We start from the raw sequence: 25,549 nt of genomic DNA on the forward strand, positions 1-25,549 counted from the left end.
CACATACAACCGATTCAGAATTAGGACAGCAAAAACTGAGATTACAGTCAGCTTATAATTATATGACCATATTGTAATTCTCATCATTTCTTATCCTTGAGAAATTTTGCTTTCCAAGTGCCACCAAAATTTACCTAAAATATGAACATAAGGCTCCTCATAGATTAATCTATTTTCAGTATTGTCTGTTGAAGGGGAGACCGTATTGCTGTCTACAACTACCTGAAAGGAGGTTTTAGCGTGGAGGGGATTGGTCTCTTCTCCCAAGCAGCAAGTGATAGGACAAGAGGAAATGGCCTCAAGTTGCACCAGGGGAGGTTTAGATTGGTATGTGGAAAAATTTCTTCATGGAAAGGGTTGTTGGGCACTGGAACAGGCTGCCCAGGAAAGTGGTTGAGTCACCATCCTGGAGGTATCTAAAAGGTATATAGATGAGGTTCTTACGGATATGGTTTAGTGCTAGAATTAGGTTATGGTTGGACTCTGTAATCTTGAGGGTCTCTTCCAAACAAAATAATTCTATGATCCTATGATTCTAATATCATCCTTCGTAAGCGATAGGACTTAATTTCCTCAAGATTTAAAGTTCTGTTTAATTTAAACACAAAGGTATTCTACTGACTGCCCACTTTAAAAGGTCAAACATGTAAAGCAATTCTCTAAGGCTTCTTTTTCTGGAGAAGTTACATTCCTTTTTGTTTCTCTGAAGTACTATTCTACTTTTAAAGCATGTTCCTCTAGTTGCGGTGTGTGTTAAAGTTTTTAAGTAACCCTGGGTTGTGGACTAATTAAAAAAAAAAAGGTCATTCTAATGCAAATTAAAGTCTAATACCTGCTGGTAAGCAAATGAACTCTTGCTGTGTGCATTTGTAGATTTACGTGAGTTACCAACAAGCTAAAAGCTGCTTACCATCTGTTCCAAGATACTATAATCATTGGATTGTATTTGTCAACGTAAAATACTCTTAGAAAAATGTGTATCATAATTAAATTGATACTGTTATAACCCTGGAAGTTCTTTTTAACCTCTTAGGATTGTTATGTGTACTTTAAATTTAGTTTCTTTGACCTCTTCTAAACAAGAAATACTGCAAAATAAGCAGACTAGAGAATGCTTCAAGATACAGCACTTTATCTCATATCCAAATCTTGACCAGAGAGTACAGGCTTAACAGGAGGTTTAATTGGCTTGTAGACAGAGCTAGAAATCTTTGTGGGTATGAGAAGGCTTGGACTGGGATACTGCTGTCCTTCTGTCCTTCTGGATGAGACAGAATCACAGAATGTTAGGAATTGGAAGGGACCTCAAAAGATCATCTAGTCCAATCCCCCTGCCCGAGCAGGAACACCTAGATGAGGTTACACAGGAATGTGTCCAGGTGCGTTCTGAATGTCTCCAGAGAAGGAGACTCCACAGCCCCCCTGGGCAGCCTGTTCCAGTGCTCTGGCACCCTTACTGTGAAGAAGTTTCTTCTCAAATTTAAGTGGAACCTCTTCTGTTCCAGTTTGTATCCATTACCTCTTGTCTTACCATTGGTGGTCACCAAGAAGAGCCTGGCTCCATCCTCATGACACTCACCCTTTATATATACATATAAACAGGTTGGTGTTTTTTCTGCCTGCTCTCAGAGCAAAGCTTTATGTAACACCTGCCTGTGCAGAATGTCACACACTATACTCAGTACCCATGACATGGGTATGTGCAGGTGCATTTTTTTTAGTAAACCCAAGGGGGGAAAGAGCAGAAATTCTTTTGTTCTGTAGTTAATTCAGAAGCCAGGATGCTTGTTTTTAATACTCTGTTTTTAAGGTCTACTTAAAACTATTTACCAAGGATTGGAATAATCTTGCCAAGTTCAAGGCTCTTCATATTACTTCTTTCCAGTATAAAATGGGTATTTAGGAAAAAAGAAAAGGAGCAGTTAATGTTTTTAGCATGTTCCCCATGTTCTTCCATACAGAACAAAATAATTAGTTATGTTGCCTTAGCACAAGTAGTTGGAAAAGTGAAACTCAAAGAGCCATTTTCAGAGAACTGCAAACCATTTATCATTTAATTTCCATATTTTTTTTAAATGAACCTACGTAACACCTGACGTTTGTATTTCTCAGTCTATTTAACTGTCAAGGGTTGGTAATTCTCTCAACCTTCTGTTTGCTAAATTTGTACATATTCTGACATACTTAAATTATTGAGATTGACTTTTTTTTTTTTTTAATTCAGTTGAGGGAAAAATCGTTGAGGCAATATCAGTTTCATGTAGAAAGCTTTGCCAGAGTACCCTTCGCAAGTGTGGATTTAGACGACTCCATGGGAAATCAAAAGTATGTTAATCCACACTCTGACCTTTTCAGCTGTTCATTGGACCACCTTAGTGAAAATAACTATTGCCTCTATGGAGGATCAGGTGACACCATGTCTGAATTGTTTTTGGATCAGCTTTTTGTTTCTGTTTAACTTGCCTCTCAATTGTATAGCTATTTGAGTTCTGTGCTGATTCTAACAGGATATTGTGTCTTGGGACCTGTAACAGTATATAAGCATAGAAAATGCATACCAACATTTTAAGTTACAGTAGCACTTGCCAGTTTTTCCAGCTTGTGCAGTTTTGTTTTGCAGTTGACAAGAGGCTCTGATTTTGTGCAGTATAAAAATGTATGTAGCAGATCAGTTTCAGTGCTTTGAAACCCATGCTGTTGCCTCTACTCTTTAGCTTATGCTAATCACAAGACAAAATACGTTTTGCTAATGATGAAGAAAAAGCTTTGACCAGCTTTCTGTACACACAGCTTTTGCACTCCAAGTTGGCCTTAGCATCTCTAAGGTTAACACCTTCAAAATACTAATGTTCAACTGACCTGCATTTCAGTACCTGTTAAACAGTCTTAGATCTTCACTTCACTGAAGGGCGGAGCTACGTGACTGTGTCTTTAAATGCCTGCACACACATGTACACATGCATAGGGTATAAACTGCCAGCAGTGAGGGACTGTACAGTGTTTATTCCTTAATTTGACGTTTATCATCCAGTATGGGTGCTGGTACAAAGTACGTTTTCAAACTGAACACAATGTAAATCTGGATATTATTACTCAGATTTTTTTTATATAAATCCTCCCATTGGGGATTCAGTCATTAATAGTTCCAGGTCAACAAACCTGTTGAATTAAAACATTTTTAAGAGGTTTTGGAAAAATTTGGATCATTTTCCTCTACTCTCTGTTTTTCACTTTTCATACCCTGTATTTCCTAATTCCAGCTGGGAGAAAAAGTGCTGTGTTGCAGTTTTCTATGTAGTATTTTTGGCCAAATTAAAAGCAGGAAGCACCAGAAAGTTCACAGAAGGGCATATTGTGAGATTTCTTGTCCAGCTTTACAGACCAAGAGATTCAGATAAGATTTGACAAAGCATTGGCATTATTCAATTTCTGTGGCATTGTCTGGAAAACTTATATTATGGACATTTTCTGGTAAATGAGATTAATTCTTCTTGAATATCATTTAGGAGGTTTTTTTGAGGTAATAAGGTGGCAAGATGATTTAGGTAATTCAAACAAACAGCTCATTTGCCCAACAAAAATTTGCACATTTGCTATAAACTAGATTAAACCTGTTGAACTCTGTAGGCTAATCCCCTGTCCTTCCTTTGGGAGATATGAGAAATTGCCATCTACAGTCATTGCTCCAAAACATAGCACAAAACACAGGTTGTTGAATAATTCAAACATGGGCAAAAATACTTTGCTATGCTATTTTAGTAAGAGAGTAAGAATTATGTGCATATTACAGCAGGTTATTAATATATAATGAAAGTAAGAAGTACAAAATCAAAGAAAAGCTGCTTCAGTACGTAGATGAGAATTTTATGTAAACTTGAGTAGCAGATCTAAGTGCTCTGTGCAGAGCTGCCATGGTTCCATATACGGGTTTGTAAAATGCTTAGCAAACTGAAATAATTTGGAAGTAAATTCAGAATTTTGAAATTTTAAACCAAAATTAGCATAGCACATTTGGGTTCTAATCTTCAAGGTATTAAAGTAGTTAGCATGTTTTTATTCATCTCATCACATGAGAAGCTTCCTACTGATAGCCTCAGACTATGGTATAACAGATTCTTAACTGCTCTAAATTTAAGATCGTTTTTTAAATTAAATGTAGCAGTATTTAGATGTAGCCATGAAGAATTTTCACCAAATATTTTTCCTCTACACTGTATTTGTATTCACTGCCATAAACAAGGACCTCATATCACCCTGATTTGTCTTCCCTTCCAGTACTACACAACCTTATAATTTAAATGAAGTAAGGTTTTCCTTAACAGGCTGAGGTGTTGGTAGTCTTTTGTTCTGGTATTATAACAAATATAGCACACATCATCATTCTAGGATTTTTTGATTCTCCAAAACTTAGCTCAGATATCAGGACTGGGAACTCCATGTTCAGTTTGACATTCCATCCCGTTTCCAAAGGACAGATTCTCTTCTGAATTCATTATTCCTGACTAACATGAGCATAAATTCTGAGAGCCAACGATAGTTTTCATGGAATAACCCAATAGATGCAATTTCCATATACTGTTCGTGTTGAGGTTTACGAACAAATGTGAATGTGTGTAATGGTCTGTCTGGAGCCACATCTTTGGGGATTTAAAGGTCATTTCTCATCTTTAATTCATGGTTAATCATCAGCCTGGGGGTTAGATGCATGATATGTATGCAGTTGCTGTTCCTGACTCACAGAGGCAACATGTCCTGAAATGTTTCATGACATGTTCTGCAGTGGCTCTGATCCCAACCAGTTGTCTGGCTCACAGAACACCTCCTGAAGATGCAGAAAGCAGATTACTTAAGATGGCGTCAAAGGTACTTTCTGTTCAGCTCACAGTCTCTTGCACATAACTGTATATAGCTGTACATATCCCATTCCAAATTTTGTCAGCACAGATGGGCAGTACCAGGAGATGAGCTCCCTTTCCTAGGCCTTGACTGCATCTATCAGTTTCAGCCAGCAGAGCTCAATCAAGCACCACACAGAAGACCAGATGTGTCCAACAAAGTATTACTGTAGCTATTCTGCTGAAATGTCATGGGTTGAGTTGCACGAGGTAGCAGAGTTATCTGCATTTTTGGTATCAAAGCCAGCAAGGGCTTACTCTGTAACCCTCCTAACCAGACTGGTGTTCAACACACACTGTGGCTGGTTTGATTCTATACATGAACCAAGCAGAAAACAGACCCTCCTCTAAAACTGGTTTGCGGCAATTAGAAACGATGCACACTGGGATGCAGACAGAGACGCACAGGCACAGAGTTCTTGTTAGCAGCAAGAGCAGAGCCAGCCTAAGCTTTTTTTTATTAACAGTTCTCAATTTATATGTTTACAGATACAGGACTGGACCAAGAGTTTAGCCAGTTTTTTCAAAAAATGTTATTCTAAACACACCACGCTCATGTCGTGACTATTTTCAGTCATGTTCCCATGCAGATCTTGTGGGCGGCATTCTGACCCACTCATTCACATGTCCAGGCCCAACATTCACACATGATACATATAGGGGCGGTTTTCCGACTCAAGATACCATTTTCACTGGCCTGGGCTATCACTCCGTACACTCATAGAAAACATAGTTCTGTATAATCTGTCTAAGGCCCCTTAGCTGGAACTGCTGTTCACACACTGGTTCTCTGCCAAGATGGCAATCTAAACTGCATTATGGGAGGGATCATGGTGATCTGCAACCTACAAATGGTAAGTGGGGACAGAGAGATTAGAAATCCTTTCTGATGATGCAACCCGTTTGAGCCATTCAACCTATCGTTGTATTGGGACCCCCCCTTCTAAATGGTCTGGTCTGTCCTTTGAAACTGTGGTAGAGAAAAATAATACAAGCAACCACTCAAAAGATTAAAAAAACTAGGCTGGTTATTTTCCAATTAGGGCATTCTTTCAGAGAAACATTGGCAAACTTACAGACTGTTCCCCCTTTTCTTGGAGCCTGGTATCTCTAAGGCTTCTCAGCTGAAAAGGAATAGACCTACGTGCACCCTAAGTTTGAGAATGAAGTGGAAGCACTGATGGGTATTGCTGAACAACACAAAACTGTTCGACAGACCACAGCTAGGTTTACCATGCCCCCTTTTTTTTTTTAACTTTTGTGTAAGCATTAAAGTACAGGAATCTTTCCTAACATGATTATGGTCATGCTTTTGTCTTTCAGGGTCATTCAGTGCTTGTTATTTCTATTCTTCATGTTCAAAGTGCAGCTCTTAACCACCCAAATAATATGTAAGAACACAGGAGCAGTTTCAGCACCAGCTTTTCTCCTTGTTACTTTGATGCCCAAGCACTGGGGCAGACACTTTGTCTTCACAGAATCACAGAATGTTAGGAAGGGACCTCAATAGATCATCTAGTCCAATCCCCCCACCGGAGCAGGAACACCCAGATGAGGTTACACAGAAAGGTGTCCAAGCAGGTTTTGAATGTCTCTAGAGAAGGAGACTCCACAACCCCCCTGGGCAGCCTGTTCCAGTGTTCTGGCACCCTCACTGTGAAGAAGTTTCTTCTCATATTTAAGTGGAACCTCCTGTGTTCCAGTTTGAACCCACTGTCCCTTGTCCTACCATTGGTTGTCACCAAGAAGAGCCTGGCTCCATCCTCGTGACACTCACCCTTTATATATTTGTAAACATTAATAAGATCTCAGTCTCCTCTTCTCCAAGCTAAAGAGATCCAGCTCTCTCAGCCTTTCCTCATACGGGAGATGCTCCCTCCACTCCCGTATCATCTTCCTGGCTCTGCACTGGACTCTGTCAAGCAGTTCTTTTTTCTTCTGGAAATGAAGGGCCAACCTTCACAACCTGCATTGCCCAGGGCCCTGCCCTGAGGCTCTGGAGCAGCGGCTCCGCGCGTTGCGCCGCTGCCGAGGCGTATACCGACCCGCCACCCACACTGCAGAGGCCGGAGGAGCTGGGGAGACCCCGACCCGTCCCTCCCGTCCTCGGACTGCGTTTCCCATGATGCCCTGCGCTCGGGGAGGAGCCTACGCATGCGCACAACCGTAGATGGAAACACCCCCCCCTCCCGCGCCTCTCGGGCTACAGGTTTCGTTTCCGGGACAAGGTCAAGAGGCCGTGTACGCAGTGTCGGGTTTTTCTGGGGTGCGGCGGGAGGCGGCCGGTGGGTGCGGGGCCCCTCCCCGTCCCGCGGCCTCGGCCCCGGCCCCGCGGGGATGGACGAGGACGGGCTGCCCATTGTGGGCTCCGGCATTGACCTCACCAAGGTACGGGCTGCGGTCGCCCGGGGGTCCGGAGCTGGCCCTGGTGCTGGGCGAGCCCCGCATCCTCCCGCCTCACCCCGCGTCACCCCGCGGCCGGGCCTGGGGGCGCGGCGAGACCCTGAGCCCGCCTGCGGCCTCGTCGGGAACCCCGTGCGTCCTCGGGACGTACCGGGCGCTGCCCGGGCGGTGCCGGCAGCGCCCGCTGCCTTTGCGCCGGCCAGGGGGGTCGCAGGCAGACGAGGCGGTTTGTTGTGTCCTGAGCTGTGTCTCCAGGAGTGCGATGTTGGTGTTTTCCAAAGCCGTTTTGCTGCAGGTTCTGTGATGGGGTGGACATTAGGAAAAGGTTCTTCACCCAAAGGGTGATGGAGCACTGGAACAGGCTCCCCAGGGAGGTGTCACGGCCCCAAGCCTGACAGTGTTCAAGAAGAGACTGGACAAACCCTCAGACACATGGTGTGAACTGTGGGGTTGTCCTGTGCAGGGACAGGAGTTGGACTCAGTGATCCTTGTGGGTCCCTTCCAACTCAGGACATTCTGTGATTCTATGATAACATTGTACGTAAAGGTCAAGCTGTTTCAGTCTTAAAACCATGAGGCAAATTTTGTGCAAAGCTGCTCATTCATGTCTTTTAATGAAGCAAAAAGATGGTTTTTTGTTTGTTGGTTTGGAGGGTTTTTTTTGCTTTGTTTCTCAAATATAGAGCATAATGATAGGACAGTCCCAGCTGCCCCAATGATCCAATGATTCTTCCGTTCTCTGTGCTCCCTTGTAAATTTTTGGTAAGGCCATAAGCACTGTTTGACAGGTCTGGAACTACAGAATTGAACTTCAGCAAACCTTGCTATACATGTGCACAGACTGAAAGCTTGAGAGAGTAGAAACCAAAGTCTCAGAAAAAATCAGGATGTCTTAAGATTGGCAAAGTGTAGTGAGTGGCAAATGGAAGACCAAAGAAGAGGTGAAGACCAGAGAGTCACTATATTCACAAACTGTTCTTTAGTGCAGCTGAAACTTAGCTGCAAACATTTTTCCTTGTAAATTCTTCACTTTAACCGATTACAGTTCCATAATTTCCTGTGTGAAGTTTAAGACTTAAACAGTTGTCCAGGGTAATTAGCAATGAGGCACTATAAATTTATACACAAACATTTGTGTGACTGTTCCTGATTAATGAATCAGGAACATTCAACAGTCAACATTCAAAGTCTTGAATAATGGTTTAAATAAAAATGACACGTGTCTGTTATGGGCACCAGACTTTTTTTTTTGTCAAAGATAACATTCTACATTTTAGTCTGAAAAGTTTGTGTGCATCAGATCTGACTTGGAGGAGTGATGCTAAAATGTAATTTTAGGATAGTTTGGGCTTGCAAATAAGAAAAAGTATAGGTAGCCACTTCTGACTGAGACAGCAGTTCTACTGCTCCTTGGTTTTGATGGTGATGTTGGTTTTAACTGAGTATTTGTGTGGATGACCAAGTTTTCTTTTCCTTCCTAGGGTTCAGAAGGAAGATTTTGATTTCCTCTTTTTTTCTTTTTTTCTTTTTTTTTTTTTTTTTTTTTTTAATTTTAACAATTATTTTCAGGAATGCTCACAATTTCATCTAAAAGTGTTTTCTTGAGTAAGATAACAGTCCTTTATTTATGTGGATCTTGTTGCCTTTTCTGTGTATCCTGCAACTTTTCAGCTGTCATGTCAGTAGATTTTTAGTGAAAAATGATTTGAATACATGTATACATATAAATATTTTTAAATTGTTTGTATATGTATATATATATATACCTTCATAACAAGCAGACTTGGGAGATTTCTAAAATAATTTCTTCCAAAACATTTGGATTTTTAGCAGGTTTTTTAATCCAAATGTGAGAATTGACATTTATGTATAATATAATTTTCTTATATTATTTAATGCAGGTTCCCGCTATTCAGCAGAAAAGAACGGTAGCATTTCTGAACCAATTTGTGGTTCATACAGTGCAGTTTCTCAACCGCTTTTCTACTGTTTGTGAAGAGGTATGTTTGTTAAACATTTTCCTGGCTTCAGTTTATACAATGAAAAAAATCCTAGAAATGAGAACCATTCACTTCAATATTTTTGATGCAGTAATACTGGTAGCTTAAACCAAAAGTCTACTTTTTGTTCAAAGTTTCTCTTAAGTGCTTAAGACAGATTTTTTTTCCCTGAGATACCCACATGAACTGCTGATTATACCACACTTAATCCTGTTGCCTTGAACTTGTGTGCCTGGCACAGTCTTTGGACTTTTTGATCCATGGAATTTGTTCTGAGCAGCTCCATCTGTGGATATCATGTTGGTTTGGAAGAAGGATGCCATAATCCTATGGTGATTAATTCATTTTGACAGTCAGTATCCCCCTCATCTGTGTCCTAGGATATTACATCAAAACTTGCTTTCAGATTTTAGCATCTTTAATTTAAAACCACGATAGACTGAGCTTTGAATGCAAATAATTTTGACGTGGAGAAAAATACATTTTTAGCAAGTGGTTAGTATGGAACACGAAGTGGTAAATTTTAGTACCTTGTAAAAAGACAAAAATAAAAATACATAGTGTTAGTAAATTTTTATGGTGACTTTACTGTCAATGGAAATATGTCAGCCTGACAGGACTAGAATTGTCCACTGAACAGGACAAGAGTGCTTTCTCCCTTGTAGAAAAAGTGTTTTCTAATGCAGTTTGAGCTTAACCTTTTCATCATTAGTGGGGTTTTTGCAACCTTTCACTAGTTTATTCAACAAAGACTGTTAGGCAGCCCAAGCCAGCAGGGCTAGGGCAGCAGTCAAATCCAATTAGACTAAACTGTGTAATCTGAGAAATTCTGTTATTTATTACTAAAGTTTAGAGCCAGACCAGTGACAACTATAAAATTTGGCTACTGCATCAACTTATGGAGCTTCAGAGGAAAAAAAAAAAGTAATTTTTTTCTGCATTTTTGAACTTACTGTAACTTGATATGTGGGATGGTGTAGCTCCCTGGTGATTCTGTTGTCAGTTGTCCAAAACTGTTGTCGTGTGATCTCAGTGTTACCACTTACACAGGCACTATGGAAATCAGAACACATACGTTTAAAGCCATCTTAAGCATGCAGAAACACTGTGAAGTCTAGTTAATAGAACAGTTATTAGTTAACCTGAATGTGTTGTTACCCAAGAGTTGCTTTATAAACTCCTTGAAAAGTTTTTTGTGTTCATCAAGTTCAGAAGTGTTTTTAGTGTGAAAGGTCCCAGTGTAAATCAACAGAAGTCAAGGAATTCAAAATTAGGGCAGACACCATCTTTAGCTCTAAATTTTTTGGCTTCTGTCTAGGCAAACTGACCCATAAAGTTACATAACTGTCTTTTGCACATCTTTTCTGCCCTTTCTCCAAATACATGCAGGGCTCATAGTTCCTTTCAGTGGGAGCTACCTCCTCTTCATGAACAAAGAACCATCTGTAAACAAGTTAGTGCACTATCCAAAAAGACTGAACTCCTGCTGGGCTCTTTTTACTTTTTCTAGCATATTGGCACAACTGCCATTTTCTTAGGGTGTTAAAGTTCTGCTTCAGAGCCAGGCAGAATCTTGCCAATGTGCCAGAAAGCTGTCAGGGTGGCACACACCTGCCAGCCAGCCTGCTAGCCAGCTTCGCTTAGACAGGTCTGGTGGAGTATGGTAGCAATTGGTTAAAAGAGTGACAGTTCTTTTTAGAGTAATTTAGAAAAAGAAAAAAAAAACTCTAAGTTGTGTTAAAAAAAAAGTGTCAAAGTTTGATTGAGGTGCACCTGGAGCACATAAAGCTTCTGGTTAGTTCTGATTCACTGTGCATTTTGACTATACAGGACTTCCAATCACCTGTTGTATTCTTTATCAGATCTTTCTACCTTTTATTTGCTCAATTACACACACGCACACATCACATCTTTTCATCTTCCACATTTGGAAAAAGCTTTGAAGAAAGATGTTTTGGTAACTGCGAGAGTACAATATGTCTACCATTATTCCCCTGTTGCTCAAAGTAATACCCTGTTGACTTTAATTTCCCTTGCACATAGTCTGCCTTAATTTCTGTCAGTCATAATTTGGGAAAACTACCTACCTAGAAAAATTATTTAAAATTTGAACCACTGTTGGTACTTTATTAAAAAGGGATGTAATGGCTTCATTTATTTCATAATGTTATCCCATTTACACTCTACCTTCAGCAGGTAGAAGACGAAAGTGATTTTATGTAGATGTGAAGTTTTATATATGTACAAGTGGACTAGGGGAGTGTTCTCATATCCTAATTATTTTCTGTTCTAGAAATTGTCAGCGCTCTCTCTCCGTATCCAACAAATTGAAACAACACTCAATATTTTGGATGCAAAGGTTTGTATGTGTACAGGCTTTGTCTTCTGACAGTGACAGCCTCCTAGATTGCACTATCTAACTTCATTTTCATAGTTGGACTTGCACAAATACGTTTGAAGGCGTATTTGAAGGCGTATACAAAACGCTCTCATGGCGAATTCTTTGTTTGCGTGCCTTGCTACTTCTATTGTATAACATTTGAACATGTAGTTGGTACTGAAGAAAGGAACCAACAGCACCTAGTGGAAATGTTGTTTTTGTCTCTGTTAAGCATACTGAACACCAAAGAAGCACTTGGATCTTGAAAGGGCAGCTGAACTACTTGGCAGCTTACTTGTCTTGATTTTATTGCAATGTTTGGTTTTAAGAAAATGGAGGAAAGTTTTCCAGCGTTAAAATATGCAACCTCTGTTGTGAGGTTGCAGTATGAAATTGCATTTGTCGTGCAAACTCTTAATTTTTGCTCACTTTGTAAAGCAAAAAGTCTTGGAAACCTTTTGATATTGTGAACTGAATTGGATCTAAACCAATACAAATATATCTTCTTTAGCTAAAATGACAGGATATAATCTATAGTCGTATTATCATTTAAGCAAAACAAACACAACCAAAACAAAACCAAACAAAAAATATATGAAAAAATATACAAAAAACATAAAACCAAAAAACAACCCCACTATATAGTTTTAACCAATCCTCTGTCAATAATGATGGAAGCAATTTTGGTTGGGTTTTCTGAGAGCAGAGGCAGGACATTTTGAAGCCGTTTACTGAGATCTTTGTGCTAAAAATACTGTAGTAGTACAACAGTGCTTACCGACTCTTATTTATTTCAAAATATTTAGAAATCATGTTAAATAGAATTTCCTTCAAATTATGCGGTGTGTTTAATATCTACTCTTAGCATTTCCTTAATAGAGTGAAAGATGTAGAAAATTGCAAAATCTGTATCCAGTTGCCCATTTGTCAGGTAATAGAGCTATTCTTGTCATGATTTCTTTCACTGTGGATGAAGTAGCAAGGAAGATGATCCGGCTCTTGTGTGGTTCGTAAGTGCAGCAGCAAAATGGTGTTGAAGCCTTTCCTACACTGCAACCCTGTGTTAACAGTGAAACCTCCAATAGAGTGTTCTGGGCATTTTGTTTTAGAAGCCACCTGAATAGAATTTTTTTTTCCAATAAAAATACCAGAACTAGTGGTAAAAATGGTATTATTTTACTAATCATACTACCTGGGGAATACGTGATGAGCAGCATACTGCAGATTTTATTGTACACATAGACTTAAGATACTCACATTGCTTATTTGATATTGTTTTGTACATCCAGTTGTCCTCTATTCCTGGCCTAGAAGATGTCAAATTTGAAGTGTCCAGTGCAAATATGAATAGTGTTACAAATGGTCCTGTGGCACAAGGTACTACGGATCAAGAGACAGCTGTATCACCTCAACCTGGAGTAAGTAATGAAGCATAACTAACAGATTGAAGGAATATACTTCTCTGTCAAGTTTCTAGTCTCGTTTGAAATAGATGGAAGAAGCAAGTCTATTGGAAGAGAGCAATCAACTGTAAAGATCTAACCACTGTGTAACTACTCCTACCCCCTACTAAAATTACATTCAGTCCTTTGAAGGCAACTGTGATGTGGCCCCTGCTGAAAATGAGTTTGACACCCCTGATCTAAAACATAAGTTTTTCACTAGTGAACATGTTTTAATGAGTGACTTAAAACAAAAAAGGGTATGCCCTTTCTTGAATATGGGGCTTAAATAATTAGAACTAATACAAATCTAATGGTAAATGACTCCTTCCTCTTCTCCAATCACAGTAAAATATGAACCTGAATTACATCAGGGGACTGGGAATGTCATGAGTGGAAATAATAGTTTGAAGCACATAATTCTAACTCCTTTCTCCTTCCTTTATAAAAATGAGCTTTCAGCTCAAATTGGAATTTCTAGCATACTTTATTTTAAAGAAGTTGTTAAAATGAATGTTTTCTATATATTATCATCTAGGTACAGAAAATGCCAGTTTATCATAAGTGATCAACATTAAAATTGTATCCCTGCAATTTAGTTGGTTGGGTTTTGTGTGTAATTTTTTTTTAGCCCAGACTTAAATCCTATGATCACTACTTCGCTAAGTGAGGCTTTTTGGCTCATTTGTAGATGGAGTTCTTTCCCCAGTTTCCTATTATAGTTTCTTTTCTTGGAATCTCCAATTCCAGTCTCTGCTCATGCTCTTATTTGGTAGAAGTTGCTGTGGAGCAGCAACAGCTGGAGTACTCTGCTGCCTTCCCCTGCCTCTTAAAAATTGTGGCTCTGATTTGCAGCCAGCAACTGGGAGACAGCACGGACAGTTAACATTGCATGTTTCAGTTATGTTAGAGAATGAGTCTCGGCTATTTTGTTTTTTATAAATGTTCCTTCCCTCAGATATTACAGTAGGAACAGGTATTTCTGAAAGGAGGTTTCCAATGCTGCTTTCAAATTATTAGTTTAATAGCAAATATGCAGTTGTCTGTTGTCCTTTAAATAGTACTATAGATTCTTGCAGTTGTTCGGTTTTTAATTAATTGCCCTCAATAATTCTTTGATTTCATTATGTTATTCTTTAGGTTAATGGTTTATACTAAAAATTATAGTTTAAAAGTCATATGATCTGTATGAAACATTTGTCAGGAAATGAAATATTTTGAGAAAAAAAGGCACTGGACCACTAGAGATATATAGATATAATACGTAAATTATCTTTTATAAAGTGAGCATTTTAATGTAGTTCTGTTTTATTCATTAAATGCAACAAACTTAATGGGGCTATTATAGGCTTTTTTTTTCATGTATTGTGCAATAAATTAAAATTGTGACTAAAAGCAGAAGGTCACACTTGTAATAGTCAATAAGGAAAGAGCTGTTTTTTGTGTATTCATACATGCTGGAAGTCTCTAATAGTATGAGCATAGATGAGAATTACCTTGATGTAAGAAGAGTTGCACTCTACCCTTAAATTACAAATTTTATGGATTGAAATCTTTCCATCCTTCTGATCTACATACGTAACCATTGAAGTGTTATATTGTTCATATACAGCAGAACAACGTACGTGAAGAAGAGTTACAGAAAACAGAGGTAGTAACAGAAAATGTCAGAACTGTGGCCAAGGATCCAAGATACGCCAGATACCTCAAAATGGTACAAGTGGTAAGTCAGTTCTGTTATCATTCTTTAGGTACTGCATTATTTTTAGGTGAAATGTCACACACAGCTCTAAGTAAATGTTAAATGTCTTGAAGACATACATTGAACCAGTAATCTTTAAACCAGGATAACATCACCTTGTTTCTAGCACATCTTCTCTACTAAATGAGTTGATGCAATATATTCCCTCAGACAGCTTCAGGCAAGATCTTTCTACGCAATTCTGATAATATACTTGTGAGCTGAAGGTGTGAAGATGTGTAAATGCAGAGTGATATGAGCTGGAGTCATAGAAGATACCACTGGAAGTGTAGTTATTATGGCAGAATTGGTGTCTTTCCGTACAAACAGACATGATTACAGTTTGGTTTTGATGTAGGGTACAAAATGCGGCTTTGCTAGTGTAGTCCCAAGCCGGCAGTATTTAATATTTCTGTAGGGTTTGAAATAGAGATACAAGAATTGCTTCACTACTTGATTCCACTTCAGGTTCCTGTTATTCATGATGCAGGTTGTGTTTACCTTTTTATCTGTGGGCTGTTCTAAAGCCAAATAGGAAATAAATGAATGTGATCTCAATATTAACATGAGTGAAAACTATTGAAGGGGTGAAAAAGTGAATGGGAGACTCTTGGTGACATTTTTTAAGAGCTCTTTTTTCATGTCTACAAATTAAAAATGAGATTGGAAACAAATAAAAAAAACCTGTCTCTATTTTCAAGCTGTCAGTGGAAATTTTCCTCTGAAATATATAATTCTGGAAAATATTACTATGTTATAGTACTAGTAAGATGTTACTTATGTTAAAACTAACTTTATGGATTCACTCCCTCTTCAGAGCAATTTTTACAATCGATGTGCTTGGTACTTTGGATGATGTTCCAGACCTTATTTTACATTTGAATCAGAAATTGGCACTTAGTGGGTAGCTTATTACAAATGATTCGGAAAACTTAGCAGTGGAGTAGTAGCAGAGAGTAGAACACTGTGTTAGTGTTTTGATTTAATGCCAGACTTCAAAGTGGATGTGAGAGTGCTGGATGGTCTAATTACTTGGGCTTTTTTTTCAGTGACTGCTAAAGGAGTGAGATCTCACTTTCCACATTTATCCTTTGTACTGGCACTTGCTGGTGACTCCTCTGCCAGTTGTAAACACTGTGGTAGGAAAGTCAAACTAACATACTACAAATTAATGTGTGTTTTTGTATTTGCCAAACTTGTCTTTTCATCCAGTCAAGTATTTCAGTTAGTGTCGTTTATTTGCCCAAATTAAGTTTATAGCTGAAGATTTGTTTGGAATGATCGTTTATTTATCGCTCACAATATTTGTAGTATTTAAGAACTAGCACCATGAAGAGGTATTTCTTTTACATTAAAGATAGCTATTCTGTGAAATAGTAACAAACTCATTTCGATTGAGTACAGCTGAGCATACTAAACTAATATTTTAAAATATAAAATGATAACATTCAAGGAAGGCTCACAAAAGCAATATCATATTTGCTACAATGAATGTTTAGAACACATCTATTGGTAGCATGAGAGAAACAGTCTACGATTTCAGGTAAACTTAATGTTTAAAGTACAAATACTCTTGATTCTAAATACTAAACATGACTTCATAGACACCAAGATACTGGCTGGCCTGATACAGATTGATCTTTGCTTTAAAGGACTGAAATAAAAATCAAACATGGAGAGTGCACTGATCTTCAAGGATTGCCAGCACTGATTGAACGCGACCTATTTCTGCACTATGGAGAACCAAAACCTGGAGCAGGCTGGGAGCAGGGCTGGGGTACAGGGAGCTGAATGTGTAGGGATTTGGATTATTTCAAATCTTAACTGGGCAGAGATAAATGAGATGGAAATTTAGTATTGGCTCCCATTTTAGCAAAGTACGCCTGTGCCATTTCACTGGACCCGTATGCTCAGTGTAGTTAGTGTTTGGATTTAAAATAGTTGTCTCTTTACTAAGATTTAGGGTCACAGCAGTATTAGGCTCTGATTTTCCAGATTAAAATTTAGGAAAGTATGTGAAGTAAAGTATTTGCAATGCCGTAATTATATTATAAACAGAGATACAATCTTATTTATTTTCCTTCAGGAAGAATGTGCACTGGTAGAGGATATTTTGGTTAAACTTCTGATCAGTTTTATGAATCTATGATTTATGAGGGTACTGAGAGGTACTTGTGTTGATGCATACAGTTTTGGACTAAAACACTTGTTTCAAGTGTGAATGTAAAAACATAACAGTTTCCAATCCATTCTTAGAAGTTCATATACCAAGCTCCCTTTCATCAAAAGGAAATATGAATTTTGCTTTGCCCCGCCTGACTCAATATTGTTTTCACTTGGTTTGTGTTGATGCATAAACACTTTGTCAGTGACTTCTAATCTGGGGAAAGGAACCACAGGAGCAATCAAATGAGTGAAAAAAACATTAGATAGTATGAGACAGTGAATGGACACACAATCCCTGGTGTTTAAATCTATACTAGAGCAAGTAAATATTTTAAACTCATGAAATACTCAAATGCTTTTCTCTTTGTAATGTGCGTTAGTTGTGAATTACTGAAGACTTCTTTATTACAAGGTAATACCTCACCACTATTTGAGTCACATCTTTGCCAATATGCCTAATAGATTCCTAAATTATGCTCCTTTCTCTGTGATATTCTAGAATCTTCAAACAAAAGATTCGATTGTGATTCTTTGCAAAAATGCTGAAGGAAAGCACAGTAAGACAGTTAGCTTAGCTCTCACTTTGACAGGTTAGCTACTGCAAATGTCACTCGTACCACATGCTTCTCTGGAATATTGTTATAATCATGACTGCCCTTTATTTTATCCCTACTTTACTTACTTTGGACAAAAGATATTTATCCTGTGCTGAACGAATCTTGCACTACTCATAATTTAGCTTGTGATGCCTCTCATGACTTTCCTAGACCACCAGTAGCTTTGTCCCTTGGAAATCAGAAATTGTATGTATATTTTTTTTTCCTCCCCCTTCCTATCTCGCCACACAGTGGTGCAGGTGGCATTTCTGATGGTTTGCAGTGGGGGATGGCAAGGCAACAAGTTGTCTTTTAGCAGCACTAGTGGAAATGCAGGAGCAATTTGTTGGAATGTATCTCTTAAGATGCGATCCAAGATGCGGGGATGTTTAGGTGTTGCTGAATAAAATAAAGTGCAGAAGCTGTGGAAGGACTTGCAGTGAAAGGAAGGAATTTTTTTTAACACGTACATAGTTGGCTAAAATCTCTCCACAAGTCATAGAAGATTCAAGCCTGACTGTACAAGCACTTGCATTCAGAGGAATCACTTTTAAATTCTGCTTCTGTTCTCATGTCCTCTTTTCCTTTTTCTGCATGCTTTTTAAAGACTTTTTCAATATTTAGCACTACCTTAAGGTATCCTTCTGGTGCTCTAGCAGGAGCACTCGCTGATGTTCCTCCCTCTTTGGCTGTACCTTTAGCATGTCCGAGTCTTCTTCATCTTTCTAGCACAACTGTTCTCTGCTGCCTTTGTGCTGCTTTGTGCTTTCTTTACATTCTCATCCATACACATGAATTCAACTTCATGTTTTTGTCTGCACGAATTACAAATATATCTGTGCATTCCTGATTGCCTATTCTCTCCCTGCAACTTTCTCTAGATATTTTGCCATAAATATAAGGATTAAAAGGGCCTTTGATCTCAGTCATTTCTTGCTTCTAGGTTCCTACTGATGACAATTGCTCTTGCTTAACAAGTGACATGCATAAATTTGTATGAAAGTGTAGCCTAAAAGAACCTATGGATTTTAGTTCACCTGTTTGTGTCCAGTAGTTTCATATTATTCTTCCTCCTGCACAGGGTGTTCCTGTAATGGCAATACGCAACAAAATGATTTCTGAAGGGCTAAATCCAGATCTTCTTGAGTAAGTAATTTGTAACTTTGAGTAGGGCTGGAATGCAATCATGTGCTTAAAAAACTTGGGAAAAAAAGTGTTTAGAAAAGCTTGTTTGTGTTATTGTGAATCTAAATTATCAGCATTAAAACGGGTTTTGAAGTCTTCTGTGAAAGGCGTTTTTAGCATTTTATAGGTCTGAAGAGACCCATCAGTGCTGAAAGAGGAGGGATGCAGTCCCAAGCCTCAGCTGTTTTTTCAGTATTGTCTAGTTCAAGGCAAGGCCAGGGAAATACAGAGACTGGTACATAAATGGGTAGGTGCTGCACCCTCCCAAACAGAAAGCTGCAGGACTTTACCATTGAGACTTGGGAGGAAAAGGAGAGGCTTCTTCCAAGCCAAGCAGTGGTGGTGCAGTTCAAGGAAAAGGATGTAGCAATGACAAGGTAGCATTTGACAATGTGCATTTAGTGATGAGGAATCAAATAGTACGTCAATAGCCATTTTCACTGTACTGTTTAGAGTAGGAGGTTTTTCCCAGATGTTTTCTTCCAACACTTCAATAACAAAATGTCTTTGTTGTAGAATAATAAGAACAAAATCTATTTTGCTGGATGCATGATAGACAAGATAGTTGTCTTCAGGTTCCAGTAGATGGAGCATACAACTTGACTTCAGCATTGTCAGTGTAAATTGAAGTCAGCGATTCGAAATTGTGACTTTTGATTGGGCTAACCTGATGTGAAGGCTACTAAGAATAGGTGCTGATTTTCAAAGCTACTTTTCTGGCCTTAAGTGTGAATTTTAAGCTGATTTTACATCTGACACGTAATTTAGTTTTACTGTAGTATTTCACAGAATTTGTTAAACTGATGAAAATATGAAATTTCATTCTTACATTGTAGCCACTAAACTGTCTGAAACACTTGTGCATCCTCTTCAGAAACTGTCAATGTATTAGACAGCCCACTACTCCTTTCCAGTGAAGTCTTCTTACATTTTTGGAAAGGCTTATTCTGAAACTAGCAACTTGTTTAATAAAATGAATATAGGAAAACCGAAGTCTCGTCATATGTTGAGTCTCATTATCTCCGAGGTACTTCCTGGTGTCTAAATAAGCCTAAAGCAGTTATTCCTCATTTGATATTTCTACTGATCAAATGAGAAATGATAGAAAGAACACAAGTAAGAACCTGTGCAAGTCTGAGACAGGGTTATCAAACATGGTGTTACTATATGTGTTAAATGTGTTATATTTCTTAATGTGCATTTTCAGTCTATACCTTTCTGTAAAGCTGCTATTTCTTTGTGTTTGGATTATTTTTTTTATATAGTAGATAAAAAGAAGAAAATAAATTAAAGTTTCAAAAGCTTTTGAATTCTCTGTTTTGGGTTAAGACAGAAACATTATTACTGTGGATTTGGGCTCACAAAGTATGTTTGGGGTTTTGTCTCAAAGTCCATCTTTAAAGATTCTGTGCAACACAGAACTGTGTGAAGGGAAATTTTCTTTAAAACATTATTGATTTGAAAACTGTATAGAAAATATACCAGGTTTAAAATGCTAATGGTGTGGCAAGGTACATAATGCCTCTTTGAAGAACTGGTATTATTTTAACTAGTTTTTTAATATTTTAAGGACTCAGGGGTGACCTTTCTTTTAATCTTACTTCCTTCTTGTCTGTATATCAGAGACTTCTTTTTTTAAATGTATTTTGCCATTCGTGCCGTATTTCTTGGGTCTTTAGATTACTTAGGCCTGCTTGCTCAGTCCCAGTGGAAACTGGGAAAATGTAGATATTGCTGTATGTTCAGTCACTTGCTGCAGACTCTTCCAGCTACTTGCCAGTGACTGAGCATCATTTTTCTGTGGCTGCAGAGATGGTAATTCTAATAATACAGAGGTCTTTATACTCTTTTTGACTGTTCTACTTCTGTTATCGCTCCTTTCTCAACTTTTTACAGAATGTGAAAACTACCTATTCTATCAAGCTCCTAATTTATCTATTTTTAACTTTTGATTGTTATGCTTCCTCTCTTGCCTGTCTACAATTCCAGGAGAGCTTGTCCTGCCCTCATGAACTGAAGGAATTTTTTTACCGTCTTCCTCTCCTTACTACTGGAGAGTTTTTGCGCTGGTCTCTCCAGATCACATGTCTTTGCACGGCTCTTCTGTTTTGTCATTACCACAGCAACAAGCAATAATATTGTGAAGTGGTATTTGCATGAGAAAGCAAATGCTTGCTTAATTTATTTTGGAGGTGTGCAGTGGGGGAAAGGGCAAAGACTCTCTTACAGTTCTTTAAGGCACTTCTCCTTTTTGCACCCAGAATGTTTAGAAACACCATAAAGGTGCCTTAGGGATTTCCAACAGAGAAATTGTAATAAGCAGAACTAAAGTTGGAAAAGAAATTCTGTGGCATGATGAAAAGGGGTAGCCTTAAGATAAATAACAATGGGACAAATAATACGATTGTCAACTTAGTTTAAAACACAGTATTTTACCAAAAAGAGCAGTTAAGTATCATACAGAAAGCTGGTTTCTTCCCCAAGTACAATTGCATGTATACTTTTTACCTTGGTTTCAGAATTTACTAGTCTTGCTTGTATTGTCCAGCTCATGACATACTAAGGAGGGAGACTCTGGGGAGAGCCAACATCTTCAGTCAGTAGTGTTAGTTACTCTTTAGATGGCTTGCTTCTCTCCCACTTCATTCCCAATAGATTCCCTGCGCAAATGTTTTGACACGATGTTAAGATCCATCTTAAATATTCTCTTCAAAACTAAACACAGGAGATCTGATCATTTATAGTCAATAAAAATCCCAGTGTTCTAGCCAAATTCCACTCTGAGTAATTCTTTTTTGCTTCTCTAAATTATCCCTGCAGTTTTAGTTGGATACAATATTGTTCATTTCCTGTCTTTTTTTTCATGTACTATTTACACTGCTTAATGGTGTACAGCATGTTCCTTTCAGCCCTAGGACCTCTGAAGTTTGAAAAAAATTTAATTAATCGATGTTGCCTGCTTTCAGCTCCACTTCTTAGTGATCTGTCATTATTTCCAATAACCTCAAAGGTGTGCATTCAGACTGATGTCTGCAGAGTTTTGATGTCCAGTGGGTTACAGTTTCTAGTGTTTATCTTTCAGTTGTAAGTGAAGCAATACCAATAAGGTGTGAGTTTGTAAACTGTTAATGTGTTAAATGTTGTGGATATAAGCAGTGAAAGGGCATTATTAGCGTTACATGCTACATTGCTTGTGTTCTCAACCGCCTTCCAGGATTTATAACATGCAATATTTTTGTTGCCTGCAGGACCCCAGATGCCCCTGTGCCTGCCTGGGGAGATGATGGGAATGCAGAAGACAGTTCTGATAGTGAATCTTCATTTAGTGACTAAAGAGACTGATTTTGGAAACCTCTGTTCAGTGCTAATGTGTTTGAAGCTTTAGCGGACGCTGGTTTGGTGTGGGTCACATGGGTGACATGATTTATCTGACAGCATTTTTAAGAACTCAGATTCTCCATGTTCTCTCCCAGAAAGTTTGAACACAGTGTATTTCAACGTGAACCTTTCTACCATGAAAATTAATTGTGAGATCCTTGCAAATTTTGTGCTGCATCATTTCAGATTCCTTTCTGATTCTTCTGAAGTTACTTTGTAAAACTCCAAAAATTCCACACCTCTAAACCTCCAGGTCGTAAAACTGCATTCTGATCATTACTGGATTTTCTGTGTAACGCTTTTAACCTCAGTTGTCGTCTTTCGGGTCTGTAACATACAGGAAAAGTAACTTTTCAAAATGAAATTGTTTAATCTGATGAACTGTATTCTTTTCTAATATACTATGTTCTCAAATGACAAAAATAATTACACAGAAGTCAGCTATCTTATGGTGATTGCAAATTAGTAGCACTTTTGAAAGAAACTAAAATGCTAGTGAAAAATATATTAAAAACCAATCTGAATCTGTTTTCAAAGTATATACTGCTATTCAGTTTTATGTTAGTCTGTACAAAGTTGTTAAAGAAATTCCTGATCTGTAGAAGAGTTTATCTCTCAAATTCAGGTTACAGTGGTGTATAAGGCAACAAATATTGCAAGATTGGTTTGAAAACAACACTGTGAAAGAAGCAAGTGTCTGGGAGATTATGAGTAGAATACCAGATTCTCACTGCTTGTTCACTGTCAGGTGGGTCAGTAGAAGCTGTTGGGCTTATTCCAAAGGAACTGGGGCTGAGCAGTTTGCATAGGATAAGAAATCATCTCCAAGTTTGTGCCTTTGCTGATAATTTCAGCAAAGAAGCCAAAATTCAGCTTGGCTAATGATAAAACTACCTTGCTACCTCTTGAGGTGTGCATTGGGAGACAATATGAGGAAATCCACTTGGAGTCTGAGTGGCCCTGAAGACTTCCCTCCAAAGTACTTAATCTACTCCATGAGTCAAAAATGACTTTATATTCAAGAATCTTCTTTAACATAATTTGTTTCACATGAAATTCTTCACTATCTATTTGAATTCCGCAGATTATTGTGATTATACCAGAATGCTGTGGGTAAGGCAATCATTCGCTTTCTGGTATTTGACATTCTGCCTGAGACCAAAAAAAGACTTAAAACTGAAGCTCCAAGTACATAAATTTGTTAGCTTTTATGACCAAGTCATTATCTTCTCTCTTAGTTATTTATGCTACTTCAGTAGGTTAGCTGCTTTTTTTTTTTTCCCTGTAATTTAAGCATGGCTCCCATTTGAGTCTAGCAGGCATATTTAAGCTCTTCATAACCTGTAAATCAGAGTAACACCTGAACCCCTATGAAAGCATATAGGCACTAACAAACGTCTAGACATGGCATTTCAATGATGAGTGAATTAATATTGAACACTTAAACAAAAGCATTTTATATTTAACACTTGGTAAAATTAGACAAATACTAACACATTAGCAATAAGTATTTCGCAAGTAAATGTTACAATGTTATTTCAGAAAGCATATATTTAAACACTGATGACTTCTTGATATCTATATTTGAAAACTCATTGAAGCAGTCTGTACAAATAAAGCTATGTTTTATAAACCAAAGTTGTGGTTCTATTTTGTTTCCATAGGTTGTTTTAAACAAGAAAATGAAAATTCTTCTAAAGTCTCTGCAGTTCATGTTTTTCCAAAACTGGTTATGCTGAAGTTGCATCAATCTGCTAGCTGAAGGTGAGAGTTTTGAAAAGTGAGGATTGGAGTTTGACCTAAGCCATTTTCACACTCTGACTGCAGGAGAACTGAACATCCCATAGCTGCTATTCTAACACCAACATTTAAGGAAGACTGAAATTAATGAGGACTGGATTTTCGATACTCTTGAACTGATACTGACCTATGTAAGGAAGTAGCACAATTTAAAGAGCTGACTTGAGACACAGTAGTTAATTCTTTTTTTAAAGAAATAAACCAGGTTACCAAAACACATGTAAGCAGATAGGACTTCCATTGCTCATTGTTTTGAAGAAGCTTTTTGTATAATTTTAGTCTGAAAAACCTAAAATCAATTGTCTTCATACCACTACAGATTTTTTTTTTTTTAATGTGGAATTAAAAGGAAAGCCCCTAGCCTACTGCACTTGTTAAAATGAGGGATAATTAATTGCTAATTACATATGTCACAGAATAATGATTTCATTAGTAGGCATGCTGAATTTAATTGCTTAAGACTTGTTTTTTTTTTTTTTTTCAGAGTACCATTTTATTTTGCAATAGTGCAGTCTTGGAAGGCTTGCAGAAACATTCAGAAAAATCCTACCACTTTGTTTCCTCTCCTGCTTGAGTGGTGGGACATTGCACAGTAAAAATCCAAGTGTTTCAACTGTGAGGAACCAGGGAGAAAAAGATAAAACCTTCCCTTTATACCTTCAGTACATCAGCAGCCATAACACTTCCACTGCCGTTGGAACCTCAGACCACATTAAGCTCCACTGTTACTGCCAGTCTCATCTGCTAAACGCATCCCTGTGCACTTAGGTCATAGCCAAGTTCAATCTGAGATGTTTCAGCCTCAGACACATGCTGACACAAGAAGCTATCAAGTACGCGAGGTTGGTTTGAGACTGAATTATGTAGGTCATTGGGTGAGGACGGATGTAGCCTGAAACACCCAGTTTGATTTGGATCTTTTAAAAGAAGTTAAGTCAGTGTCTTCACCTTAAACAAGTGGATTATTTTCTCATTCAGTATATTTCCCATTTTTAGGTAAACGGGTGGAAAGGAAGTTTCTGAACAAACATTCACTTTGCAGATAGTTGTGGGGTTTTTTTTTGGCATCAGACTTCATAACTGGTACCCTATGCCTGAAGGAACAAAATGGTAAATAATAGTATTCTCTGATTTAGGTAATACACTTTTTGCTTCTCAGGCTCTTGTATCTCCTAGTATACGAGCTTGTACTTGAAAGCTGTCTACTCCATCTGAGGACATGCTGTTCCCTCTGCACTAGATATCCCTTTTTATTGCTTTCTGTCCTGGTCTGTGGCATCAGAAGTTGTAGTAAAGTGGATGCTAGGCCTGGGACCAGTCTCTTACTGGAAAGAGCACTTATCTGAGTGCTGGAAAGGGTGGATCAGAAGAAAGGGATCTTGGAATAATTTTTTATGTTTATATGAGCAGTTCTTTTTATAGGTGATTGCCATCAACTGTTTAATAAACTTTACACTTTATGCCACTTGTAGTAGTGAGGACTGGAGTACACTTGAATTACTCTGTTGTGAAGAATTGGACAGTGGAAAAAACTTCTAAGACTCATTTTAAATGATAACACTC

General features: G+C 38.1%; 1 protein-coding gene across 1 annotated transcript; it reads left to right on the top strand.

Annotated features, from left to right (window-relative positions):
• Window positions 1-7,105: 7,105 nt before the first annotated feature.
• WASHC3 (WASH complex subunit 3) lies at window positions 7,106-23,824 on the top strand. The gene is made up of 7 exons (XM_065856655.2): window positions 7,106-7,283; window positions 9,200-9,298; window positions 11,592-11,657; window positions 12,968-13,096; window positions 14,733-14,843; window positions 18,705-18,769; window positions 22,057-23,824. Exons 1-7 carry the CDS (start codon window positions 7,233-7,235, stop codon window positions 22,139-22,141), a joined length of 606 nt encoding a protein of 201 aa, XP_065712727.1. The 5' UTR covers window positions 7,106-7,232; the 3' UTR covers window positions 22,142-23,824.
• Window positions 23,825-25,549: the final 1,725 nt, after the last annotated feature.

This window comes from Patagioenas fasciata, chromosome 1 (genome assembly GCF_037038585.1).
Source record: "Patagioenas fasciata isolate bPatFas1 chromosome 1, bPatFas1.hap1, whole genome shotgun sequence".
Lineage (NCBI taxonomy): Eukaryota > Metazoa > Chordata > Aves > Columbiformes > Columbidae > Patagioenas > Patagioenas fasciata.

Bases quoted from the DNA above. Each gene is read 5' to 3' on its own strand.
- WASHC3 (XM_065856655.2), top strand. From the start codon at position 7,233: ATGGACGAGGACGGGCTGCCCATTGTGGGCTCCGGCATTGACCTCACC. The intron at 7,284-9,199 runs GTACGGGCTGCG...TATTTAATGCAG, and splicing joins CCGGCATTGACCTCACCAAG to GTTCCCGCTATTCAGCAGAA. The intron at 9,299-11,591 runs GTATGTTTGTTA...TTTCTGTTCTAG, and splicing joins TTTCTACTGTTTGTGAAGAG to AAATTGTCAGCGCTCTCTCT.